Here is a 13,061-nt window from a genome sequence, read left to right on the forward strand (position 1 = left end):
TATACAGAAAAAGAAAAGATTACACATTTTCTTTGCATATAATCAGATTTGGAATGAAAGGAAATCCTCAAATATGTTGTTGAAAAGCAGTATATTTAGCCTGCTATGTCCTTGGACTGAAGTCCAAACTTCAGTGATATCTTGAGTAACTATCTGGGGAGTAAAATTAATTTTCTGAAGTTATTTAAACAAATTTAAATTCATTGATTTAAATAATGTCTCTGCTCTGATAAGAAAAACATTTCAGACAACAGTGGATGTATTTGAATTAGTTTTCTTTTTATTCTCCTGCTCTGGAATCTTGAAGCAGAATATGCACTTGAAATGTGTAAATGCTTATGGACATTGTTTGACATAGATAGAGGGGCAAGCTAAATTATCTGATATAGAAATGCTTTTAAGCATTATTTGACTAACTTTGGCATAATAATGCAACTGCTATGAAACAATATGTGTCTTTTTTAAATGTCAGTTTTAGAAGAGCTAATGGAGCTTGGGAGATATCATCATCCTTCAGAATCAGACACGAAGTGATAAACAAAGCTGTTTTAGAAAAGAGAAAAATTAAGTCTTTTGATGGAGATGCATTGTTGGAAACACTGCATGAACGTGCACAGGTGGTACTCTAATCAGTTTTCCAGAACATATTCAATTTTGTTTTCCACTTTACTCACTAAGTCAGTGTGTGCTATGCTTCATCTTAAAACCAAAAGCAAAGCCCCAAAAATCACTTCTGAGGATTCTGAGGGTACAAATTTTCATTCAAGACAGAGGTGTGGTTTCCATCTTACACTCTATTTCAGCTATTCCCATCATGTTATTGCTCAGCAGAGCTTGTCCAAACTGAAAGAAGCTTCAATGTGATATGGGAGGGAATTAAAAAGATGTGTGTTCAGTTCATGTGGCTCCTTTACAATTGTACTAAACCAACAACCTGCTGTGCAGATAGTATTGCAAAAGTGAGCAAATGACAAGGGAGGGGAAAAGGAGAGCAGAGAGAAGTTTATTTTAAAAACTAATTTTGTCAAAAATTTCCTGGAAAACTGAAGTCCATCATTAAAAACAACTGACTCAGGAAAACCCCCTTTTTCATAATTTTTTTTTGGGTGCATGAAATGTAATTGAAATCAAACAGTTATACAGTAAAACCAATGTGTTTAAAATTTTTTGAAATTATACGTTTTCATGGCTTCCACAAACTACGAAGTGGAACAGAAGTGATAAGGAGTTTGCCTTTGTCCTCACAATGATTTCTAATATTGCAGATATTTCTAATATCTCAGAGTCTGGGAGAGAGTAGAAATCAGAGCCCCAGTAGAAAGGCACCCATCATGGAACTGTCATGGAACTGTCTGACTGAGAGGCAATCAAAGTTCTTTATTCATGCTGTAACTAGACATAAGAAAATGTAATTAGAAATATGTTATTTGACGTGGAATATATTTTTTGTTCTTTTGTCTTGTAATTTTTACTTAAACTAGTTGAACAGAAGCAATTTGATAGCATTTGATGCTGATAGAGGGAAAAATTTGGTTCTTTGTTTTTCAACCAATTCCAAAGGAGCTAGTGAAAAGTTTGCGTTCCAATTTTAAAGTGTTGAAAGCAGAAAAGGTGTTCATCAATGCAACTTCATTTTGTGTGGCCATTTTTTTGTGTTCTTTGGTGTATTCTGCAGCATGGCTCTTCCAGAAGAATTGTTGGTGTATGTCCCTGATCCCACACGCATTCATATGTGCTCCCTAGGGACATACCCCCAAAGAATGATAGAAGGCCTACCCTACCCAAAGTTATCCTACAGGGCAAAATTCGGTGATATTATTTAACTACCTGGCAAGGGAGTTCACATTTTTCTCCTCTCCAGCCCGGGGCACAGGTACAAGTTCCATCCAGAGCATTGCAAGCCCCTCCATTAAGACACTGGCAGGTTAAGTTACAGCCAAGTCCCCATGTACCACTGGGACAGTTTACTGAGCAATCTACACCATGCCAACCTGCCAAAAAAAAAAATTACAGTCACAAATTATTCAGGTTTTCCCCCTTTCCTCTCAGAATGTTTCCCTCTGCCTGCCATGGGGCATCTCTCTGAGATGGGCAGTACTGTGATAACATTCACTACAAGGTGGTATCAGCAGTTTTGGCTCAGGACTTGTCCAGGTTTGGACAAAGGTGTTCAAGGGCACCTTGTAACATCTGTGCACAGCATATGTTTGCAGATGGGTGCCAACATACAAAAGCAATTGATGGAAGATCTGGAATAGAGATAAAGACACCTTGAAATTTCACTGAGAAACACTAAACTACACTGAGAATAGCCTGAACATAATTAGGAATATTTTCCCCAGACTTAAGCTGCCGCTTTCATAATTGTTCCACAAGTGTTCAATACAGAGAGTTCTGCGATATGGTTTTAACAGAAATCTTAAATAAAGACAAACTATAAAAGAACTGCATAAATTGGATTTCTCCAAGATACACAGAAGTCCTTTCAGATGATTTCTGTACTTCTCTCCAAATACAAAAAAAAAATGTGATGAAAAAAGAGTCTAAAATGTAGGAGTCACCACTGATTATGCCTGATAGCAACAATTCACACTAGATGAAATGTGAATAGATTTTTTAAAATGTGATCATCCATTGGATACAAGAGAAACAGTGTGAGGCAGTCATATGTTATGAGCTACAGTCATACAGGCCAAGTTTCTAGTTTTGTATTGTTTACAGTAAGTGAAGGGAAAAATTATTCTGCACTGAACCTAATCAATAGGCTATGCAAAACACATGCACTGAAAACAGGCTGCTTTGTGCTTCATTGATAACTTCAAATTTAGGGGTCACTTTAGGAAAAAATGTTACACTATACCAGCTAGAAAACTGAGACACTTTCTCTCAAACTTCTTTCCAAGATTTATAAATTTCTTTTGTTTACATGACAAGTATCAAGGTTTAGTTTAATTTCACTTTTGCTGTTTTTTCACCATACTGTGACTAAAACTGCATGATGCACAAGAAGACAGGATTACATCTCTAAAGGAATGGGTTTTCTCCTCACGACCTGGCTTTTTTGCAGTAGCTGCTTTAAATTAAATTAGGGTTAAATTAGCTCCACTGTCTGTGGCAAGAGTAGATGCTCTACATTTGCTGCACGACAGATTTAATAGTGTTAGTCCCTGACAAATTTAGTGGCTATTTGTCTAGGTAACTCTCACACTTCTCCACTCTCAAACTTCATCTGCTTTTAGAAAAACGTTTTTAGACAGAAGGGGTCTAAAACATTTACTGGGCATGGGATTTGCTTTGGTGCATTCAAAAGCCTGCCCTCTCTTCTCAGCAATCCAATATCACAGCTGAGGGACACTGGACTTTAAATTCTTCCTCACAGCAGAAGTGAATGAGAAATGTACTCTTTCAGGTCCCTTCCAACCCAAGTCATTCTATGATTCTATGATTCCATATGACTTTGGTTAGGAAGGCTGACATCAGATAAATGGCCCACTCATAGTCCTTCTAGCAGACCACAGTGCTTCTCTCAAAAGATGTTTTCCTTGGTTTTCCCTCCCAGAGCAGCAGAAGCATAAAGTATCTAGTGCTTAGGCCTTCAGGGTGGTCTGCTTTTTATCAAGTTTCCTCTTCTCTACTTCAAAAATTCAATTTAATGTTATGATTATAGAAAAGGAAGATTAATCTGAGGAGACACTTACCTGCTTTGCAGACACAAGAACCATCTACTGGTGAGCAGATGGCTTCATTTTTGCAGTTGCACATGGACGAACAGTTTACTCCATATGTTCCCGGAAGACAAGGACTACCACAAGAAGCGCCCTGAATTATAAAAAAATAAGAGTCTAAAAACTATTTGAGGAGGCTCAGACTATACAACTAATAAAGGATCTAGACTGACAGAAGTGCTACAAAAGCCAGACAGCATACAGCCCAAGCTTGTCTGAGGCTGTCACCAAGTTATCCTGAATTTAAGGGGCAGGGAGCCCTTCATGCTTTTCAAGCCTTTTTAAGTAAGCATTATTTTTCTATGATTTGTTGTGAGAGCTCAGTCCTATAGGTAACATTACTTGGTTAGATCAATGGACAGTGACAAAGAAGCCCTTTATGAAACCAAAACACAGTAAGATAGTAGTTTAATGGAAAATAATTAGTTTTTAAGAACTAATTTGACTGAAGTTTTCAGTTATTACTGTAAAATGTTTTCTATGTTAGAATAGCATCCAAGGCACAGGTAACACCAAATGTGCATAAAAGCTGAAGAATAATCTGTGCTGAACTATAAAAACCAATGTTTTTGTCTGGAGTTTCTGTGGATGGAGCATGAGGAATTGGTGCTACAAGATAATGACTGAAACTATCATTCCTCTCCTTATTTACACCTCAACACCACACCCTCTTATCAACATCCTATAAAACAAATAACATCACTTTCTAAAAATGACTTTATTTCAGTACTCAAAATCGATCCGAAATTTTGCCTTTTCAGGGTCTTACAACACATAAAGTAGTACCTAAATATCCTTACTTCTCTTTTACTGTGGTGGAGAAAGGACACACTGGCCTCTTGAAGAATTTGTCACTTAACCAAAGGCAGTGGAGTTGAAAATGGGGAGTGAAAGTGAGACATTTACCTTAAATCCAGGGGCACAGGTGCATTTCCCAGTCACACTGTCGCAGTCAGCACCATTTTGGCAGCTGCAGATCTGCTGACACGACTCGCCGTAGAATCCCGGGGAACATGTCTCATTGCAGTAGAGCCCAGACCAGCCAGGCTTGCAGGAGCATTCCCCAGACATGGGGTGACAGCTGCCAGGGCGAGATGAGAGGTTAAATAGTTTGGGACTAACCATGACATAAATATTGTTTTCTTTCCAGAGGACAAAACGCTGTTATAGGTAGGTTGCATAAAGGATCTTGCCATGCTCTGCACAGAGGTTTACCTCACAAAGCACAAGGAAAGGTTCTGTGTATTTATATATAAATGCATGACGATTAAGAAATATCATACAACATACAGACATGGGAAGGAACATACAGATATTGGGAGGACATGGGAAGAAAGTAAGACATATCTTTTTTTCTACATCTATTTGAAAAGAAACCTCTCCGAAACTCAGTTTTTACCATAAAGCAGATATCCACAGTTATGAATATTAAGGTGATGAAACCATTAAATTCCAAACAATTTATTAGGTTTGCACACTATCAAGATCATTTTCATAACACTGCACAAACTCAGCAATGTATTGTCTGAGAAATATGACACTCGGAAAAACAGCACATCCAACACAAAATAGTAACTCAGCACCCCATGAGCAGCAAGAATGCTCTTTTCTTTAAACTGTAGGTTGGAAGAGGACAACTGGGCAGAAGTCAGCTATACTGTCAGAGCATGACAGTATAGCTGTCATGACCTTTTGGAGAGTGTCTCCCCTCTCTTGGCCATACCTGGTGGCAGACCAGCTGTCTCTACCTGGAACAGCAGTTTCATTGAAGGGCCAGTCAGGCAGCTGTTGCCTCATAACAAATGGACATCATCAGCTGTGCAAAGATATATATGCTGGAAGAGTGGGCACAATAGGGTGCTCTGTAGCGCTCTGGCAGAAAAAGCATTTGCTTAACTCTCACCAAAGGAAATGCCTTAACATTCAAATCCATTATATTTACAATGGGCAGATTGTTTAAAGATATTTGTCTGCTACTGATTGAAGTTTCTTTAAGTATGCTGGAAAAAAAAAAAAAAAGAAGTGCCTTCCTCCAGACAAATTAAATGATCCATGACAAGAGCCTGATTTTGCAAGACTTGATGACTCCTTGTGTGTGGAGATGCATTTGAAACTGAGTATTTTTCTGACCATTTGCAAGTTTGAAGACGTACCCACTGCACTTTTAAGTGCTACAACATAACAAGAACATTCTTTGAAAAAGTTGCAGAATAACAATATTAGCTGCAATTGCTCTTGGATTTGAGGATTGGTCTTGTAAAAATAAGAGCTTAATATTGCTGAAAATAACCAGCTGACAACATTGCTAATCAAGGAAAGCATTAATTATAAATGTTGGAATATCATCATGCATTCTGCTTTCTATATATTACTGCATACTCTATGACACCATAAACACTTGGAGGTCCTGGAGATATTAAAATACCTTTGACAGTATTAAGCTACTTTACATTAAATTGAGAGGAAAGGTCCTTTCAGATAAATGACAAATGAAGAAATGGCTCAAAACTCATGCTGTTCATACTCAACAGTCCTGATTATTTGTTCAGTTATAAGCATACCTGCCATGAAATAAGTTGAAATGGAACTATTCATATATAAAATACATGCTGAACTGTTGAAGACACAGAAGATGTAGCAAGATAATCTAACATCTCCTACTCCTAACTTTCTGTGGGCCCCCAATTTCCATGTTTCTTATCAGTGGAAGAATATAGAGCAGAGAAAATGAAAAAAATGTTCAATCCACAACTAAATAGTCACCGGGATATGAATTAGACCATATTTATAACATTAATTTAGCATTACTGTCATCTTAAGACATAAAGCCCAGTGTTCACAGAATCATATAATATTCTGAGATGGAAGTGGTATTTGTTGTTGGGTTATTTTCCTCTCAGGGGATGGAGAGACCACACACATGTGGAAGCACTGAGTATGAAGCAGAGGCATTGATATTCTGAGCTCCCTAGTGAGTGTTACCAAGGCCTACTTGCACATGTATTGATTGACACTGAAATTAGTACTCCGTAATTTGTAATTAGATGTAGGAAACTGAACCACTTCTGAAGCTTTTTGATGGGTTCTTGTGCAGTTAGCTTAATTGACAATAAGATTTAAATATTAAGATAGGGAAATAAAGAGATGTTGCCAGTATATCCACTTTTATTCCTGGTCTTTTGTTCACACCTTCTGGAAATGCAACCCTACTCTGTACAGAGACAAAAAAAATACTTGTGGGTAGTTGATATTATATATTTGAAGGACTCAAATGAACTTAGTGATTTTCATAAAATTTATATAGGTGTTTCACTATTACAATATTCACCAAATTCTTCAATATCTTATGCAATATAAAATTTCCAAAAGCTCTTGTACCTGTAAATACAAGTCCATTGGAAAAATGCAAAATTAAAATGCCCTTATCTTTACTTTAAGAACACAACCAAACTACATGAACTAAGCATGTATCACACTATAAAAATGCAATCAACTCTACATATGTATGTCAGAAAAGCATGAGACCAATAAACCCCATTAGTGCTCACGTCATGAATAAATCCTAATTACAGGCTAAACTGTGCCTGTTTAGCTGGTGATACAGAATGACCCCACTCTGCAGGTGTGAAGCAGTGGTGGGAGATTACCAGAAAGAGCTTACAAGAAAAAACACAAAACAAAAAAACCAGGGATATCTCAAATTTACTTGGAGATCAATCTAAAACCAGGGCAAATGCTGTATCACAGGTGTAACATATCCTCTATAAACATTCTAGACAAATATGCTGCTACACTCTGCCTTTTTTACACTTCCTGAATGATCCTTAGGTTTTGCTTGAGTGAAGGCATGACAAAACCCAGCCTAAAAGTGGTTTATGCTAGAAGAGCATTCCTGTACAAAACAAAGTGAAAATGTTGACATACAGACAGGCTCCAGTCCTTTCAAAACATGTAATAGTGAAGAGTATTTGTGAAAAAATCTCCTTGCACAAGAGGGTCATCTGTTTCTGTCCTCTGGGCCTCTCAAACAGATTAAAATCTCTCAAGTATAGCTACTTTTAATGCTTTACAAAGTGTTTAATGAAGGCTGATGGGTTTAATGAAGGATGGGTTTGCCTTCCATACCCAGGAGCTGCCACCAACCAATTGCAGCAGCAAAATCCCTATAAGCCTAGGCAACCCAAAATGCAAATTATGAATTATTGGCAAAGCTGCTTTGATGCAATTTTTTTCAGTCATAAAACAGTAATAAAAAATGTGTACATTTTTGAACTATGCTGTACTATAATGTTTTTGTATCTGTACATGAACAAGCATGTGAAGAAGATGGCTAGACACATACATGCTGGAACTTACATCCACATATTTTACAGCAATATTTTTTAGAGCTAAGCATACTTTTTAAATTAATCCTTAATTCATTTCCATATCTATGAATATTAATAACAGCTCTAAGACTTTAATAACAGCTCCAAGACTTTAATAACAGCTCCTCTTTGAGGATATCTAAACTAGTGATCAGACCCAGATGAAAAAACCTTTATTCAAGGCCCTTAGAACAGAATCACAGACCTACAGACACACAAAGGGTATTTGCAGGAGGAATTCTATCCCTTTTTTGTGCCCTGGGATTACTGGTTACTACATTGCTGCTAAATGGATTAGTGCTATGAAGATTCTTTGGCTGCAGCCAGAGCAAGTAGTCCTTGTGGTAGGCAAGAAAGGGTTGAGAATATTCCCTGATGTGATTAAAGAGTTGTCTCCTCCCTGACTGAGAAATGAAGACAACCAGATACAACTGGCTTCTAAAAAGAATCTGAAAAGCCTCAAGTGTCCCCAGGGAGCTCTGGCTTCTATACCATTACCCACATGCCCTTTTATTCCTATTATTTGATGGTTTTAGTCACTTCCTGACCCAGGGGAAGGAACTTACATATGTAAAATACACTTGTGAAGTAATGAAAATATTTGTTTTTCTCAGAGATCATTATGCTCTTGTGCACCTTCAGGGCTGTTAAGTGGCTTTGGATTTGCCACACAGGGGGGAAAAAATTTCAAAAAAAGACCAGACATATGCTGCAGTTTACTTGTGAACATTTGTGATCTGATTCAACCACAAACTGCCTTCCAGTTGTATAAATGAACGAACAGCTGTGTTGAACATGAATCAGAAGTAATCCCTGTAATACTAGAAATGCTATACAGTGCAATGCATTCCTGTCAAACAAGGCTGCCACAACAGTCTGCAGACAAATTTTCAGGAAAGCAGCTTAACCATAACTCATAATACAGTAGCATTTGGTCTACTGGCATAATTTGAAAGCTAGATGGGTCAGCATTAGGGAGCCATTTATTCTTGAACATGTTGCCCAAATAATTATTGCTTGATTTTACATCAAAACAGCTCTGTATTTTTTTTTTAGATATTTCAGCTAAATGGGAAAAACAGAGCACAAGTACAAAACTGTAAAAGCATATGAATGGAAAGGGAAAGGAATTCAGTTTGTTGACACATAGTTTGTCAACAAAAGGTGTGTTGATCAACTCTGACAATCCACAAAGTAATTTTTCACAGAGGCCTGAGTAGCTGTTTCCACGTATGTGCCTGAGTGACATAACATCACTGCTAACTTCTGACTAAAGGTTTTTATTTTATCTGTGAGGAAAAGTGCATCTTATATCAATGTACAGCAACATACTATGTGACACTCAATAGTTTATGTAAATTCCTTTCACAGCTACTTTCAACAGCAAAATTTTAGATTATGCTCACAAACCTTCTCTAAGGTACTGTTAATAGTAATGCAATGAAGTGAAAGCAAATGCACAATGACCATAGTATTTAACCAGAAGTACTGTTTTGTAACAAGAGAAAGCTGTCCAGAATTGTTCTATAAATATGTTGGGTCCCCTCAACTGACATCTGACATTCCTCCCTCACAGCTGAAACTTTGTCTCCAAATAATCACTTTTTACATTTTCATAACACTATGCTCAAACACTATGAAATCCACAAAGGCACAAGAAACACAAAAAATTAGGACTCATTACTGCCTGAATAAGGAGAAATAGCAAAAGGTAAGCTAATTGGGAAACTATTTTCATTTGATTCCCAAGGACAGATTTTATCTGCTTAGTAGAAAAGTCACTGAAATGACAATAAATGAATTTTTGAAATGCAGATTTACAATTGGTAAGTCTCTGAAACTTTGTATTAAAACAGTCACCTACAGCAATTCTTATACAGAGAGAGAGAGAGGGAGAGAGAGAAATGCCCAGGCTTCTCAAGCCCAACTCAGAACACTATGGAGTGTTCATGGAGGTGATAAATATAGATAAAGGTCACACTTTGTCTTAACGTTTATTTTATGGCTCAGAGACCAAATAATGCCGTGAATATTACGATCAAATATACATGCAAAGACTAAAATTCAGAAGCTCTTCTGGGTTGATATTTTCTTTTTTTGATGTGGCGAGAGAATACCAAATACTATTACAAGTCTTTAGCTTAGTCTTCAATTTCCATGAAAGTACTAGAAAAATCTAGAAATTTTAATTTTCAGATTATATTAGGATTAGAAAAAGACAGCAGGCTAAAGGGTGTAAAGCCTACCTCCAGGTATTGGGCATGTGGCAAGGACACTTTTTATCACACTTGAGACCATAAATTCCCTCAGGGCAAAGCCTTGTTTCACAGTGCTCTCCGGTGTATCCTGGTTCACAGAGACAGGCACCACTAACATGGTAACAGTTCCCACCATTCACACACTTGCAGGTCTCTGCGCAATGCACTCCGTAAGTCCCCACTGGACACTCATCTTGGCATCTGTGGGGGGAAAAAAAAAACAAGAAAAATTTGTTTTGTTTCTCATGAACTACAGCTTTTGGAGGTTTGAGGGAAATATAGTTTATAAGGAATCTCTTATATGGATCAAATACTTTATATAACTTCATATTTAAAAGGGCCCATCTCTGGTTTCCTTTGGTGCTAAGCTAGACAGGCTCAAAAACGTTGGCTCTGCAAATTCCTTTGGAAAAGGCCTCCCTTCTCTGCAACACAGGACACAACATTCATACACAGACCACTGTACTCCACATTCAGGAACCAGAACAAAACCAAACCCTCTTAAGTCAGACCTGAAGTATGAAGGAACTTTTTCATTCATAGAGCTTTAAGAAGATACACAATTTAGTTAACAGACTTAATTCTTTCATGTCTTTCATATGAAAGACATTATTTAACCTAAAGATCAGTCTTATCTTTAGCTGTCCAGCTTTGTAGTCCTTACTACAAGAAAATGTTCAGTACCCTGTTTCCAAAACTTGCAACTCATTAAGTAATGAGTTTCTGGATAGCAATTTCATTCAGAGATGTCTTTTGAGTTTGATGTTTTCAGGTTTATCTTCTCTGTATTTTACAGCTAAATTGTTGTAAATGCCAGTACTACTACAGAATTACTAAATGCATTACTGCATTTAAAATATTTCACTCTATTTATGAGAGCAGACCTCTCAGCTCAACAGGTTCATGCCTCAGAGCCAAGGATGACAACATTTCATAGCTTATGTGTCAAGGAAAATGCCCACTTTTTTCAACATAAGCACCCTATAGAGTCTGAATAATGCTGACACAAACAAAAAGACAAAACAACTAAATCCCAAAGCTTTAGGGCCAGAACATGCCGACATTAACGTCCTTAGATGTGCCGTGAACTTAAGAGGTGGTATCATCTTCTGCAATTTATGTACCTTTAAGTTTTGTCAAGTTACAGACTGTACCAAAATATTACTTGATAATACAGCACATTATTAATGGTTTTATCAGGTAATAACTTGCTCATTTCTCCAGTCTTGTAAAAGAATGTCGTCGGTGTTCTTTTTCTATTTTTCTTATAAACTTGGCTTTTTTTTTTTGGTTTAGTTTTTCATATGATCGATGGTTTATTACATGAGAATTTCAAAGACCATGATACAAGGCACTGTAAAATGTAACAGAACTTAGCAGAGCCCTCTGACTGAAGTAAAAGGGGCATACATGTTTATTTCATGCTTCTGCAGTATTTGTCTCAGCCTGATACTGATAGCCAGAATTTTCACGGCATTCATAACTCTGTCCTGACTGAAGTCAGCAATAAAATCTCTTTTTCTTCTCAAGTATAGCATAATAATAGAGCTAATAATCCTGTTTCAGTACTTCCTAATGAAGTTCAACAAATAAAGCTGTGAAAGAATTTTTTTCAAATGACAATCAGGAATCTCAGTCAAATTAGACTAAATTTAACCTTGCAATATATATTTTTTTATTTAACTGCATCTTCATCAGCTTCTGAAAGACCCTTTTCCATTTTCTGGTGAGGACAGGTATCAATCAAAAAGTCTTAGGCAGAAGGTAGTTTAAACTAGATTCCTTTGTCTTAACTCAGGTCACATGGAAACTGTTACATGCTCTATAAGTCCTCTTTTTCTTGATATATGACCAAATTCCAGGAGTCACCACCACACCAAAATCTCAGACAAACACTGTTGGAGTCACAAACAGAAGTGGAGAATAGCTTAGCACTTTAAAAACCATCTTCTCGCTGCTGGCATGTATGTGCTACCTCAGCCATTGCTCGCACATTTCTTGTAACAGTTCCCTCCCTTGCCAGTTCACTGACACAAAATAAGAACCTGGTCTACAACCTTGCTATTGACCCATTCCTGCCCTTGGAGTATCTTGGAAAACAAAAGAATTGCAAATACAGCCTGTTTGGCAGGGAAAGGAGTTCAGATATGCAAAAGTGATCAAAATGCTGCAGACAGTAAGGCATTTCAGATGATAATCAGATTACAATTACAATAGTAAAAATGTATTACTTTTAGAAACTCCAGGGTATTGCAGTGGATAGAAACTCATATGGATATTCCTTTGATTACCCTGTGGCTTGTCTGTGTTTAAATGCATCTACCACCTTCTGCACTGTATTTTCACACACACAGATATAATTTTGGCATGCAAATGATTCTGGACTAACTCTTTCTCTTCTTCATGAGGTGGGGTTTTTTTCCCCTTATGTCTAGCACAGCACTAACCATGTCCTGTGAAGACTTGTGTGGGAAGTGCATGTGGTTATAATACCCACAATTGTTGTCATAGATCCCCTGGACTAACTCCAGCGATCAAGCTGCTGCTGACTTCAGAAAATTGAGTTGTGTGCTGTTTCAAACACATGCAAGAAAGCAGTTCTTTCATCCCTTTCCACTGCCTTCAAAAATGATGTCTCAATATATTATCTTTCCCATCTACCAAAGCCGATTTTTAATAATCAGAAAATAAATGTTTCATTTCATTTGATT

The 13,061-nt window shown here is 37.2% G+C and overlaps 1 protein-coding gene across 1 annotated transcript in view; it reads right to left on the reverse strand.

Annotated features, from left to right (window-relative positions):
* Positions 1-13,061, reverse strand: part of MEGF10 (multiple EGF like domains 10) — an 86,520-nt gene that overhangs the window by 31,233 nt on the left and 42,226 nt on the right. Inside the window, exons 9-12 of the mRNA XM_032674996.1 lie at positions 10,339-10,551; positions 4,632-4,806; positions 3,699-3,819; positions 1,828-1,991 (exon numbers count right to left, since the gene is read on the reverse strand). Coding sequence (XP_032530887.1) covers positions 1,828-1,991; positions 3,699-3,819; positions 4,632-4,806; positions 10,339-10,551 — 673 coding nt within the window. The remainder of the gene's footprint in view (positions 1-1,827; positions 1,992-3,698; positions 3,820-4,631; positions 4,807-10,338; positions 10,552-13,061) is intronic.

This window comes from Chiroxiphia lanceolata, chromosome Z, assembly GCF_009829145.1.
Source record: "Chiroxiphia lanceolata isolate bChiLan1 chromosome Z, bChiLan1.pri, whole genome shotgun sequence".
In the NCBI taxonomy this organism is placed as follows: domain Eukaryota; kingdom Metazoa; phylum Chordata; class Aves; order Passeriformes; family Pipridae; genus Chiroxiphia; species Chiroxiphia lanceolata.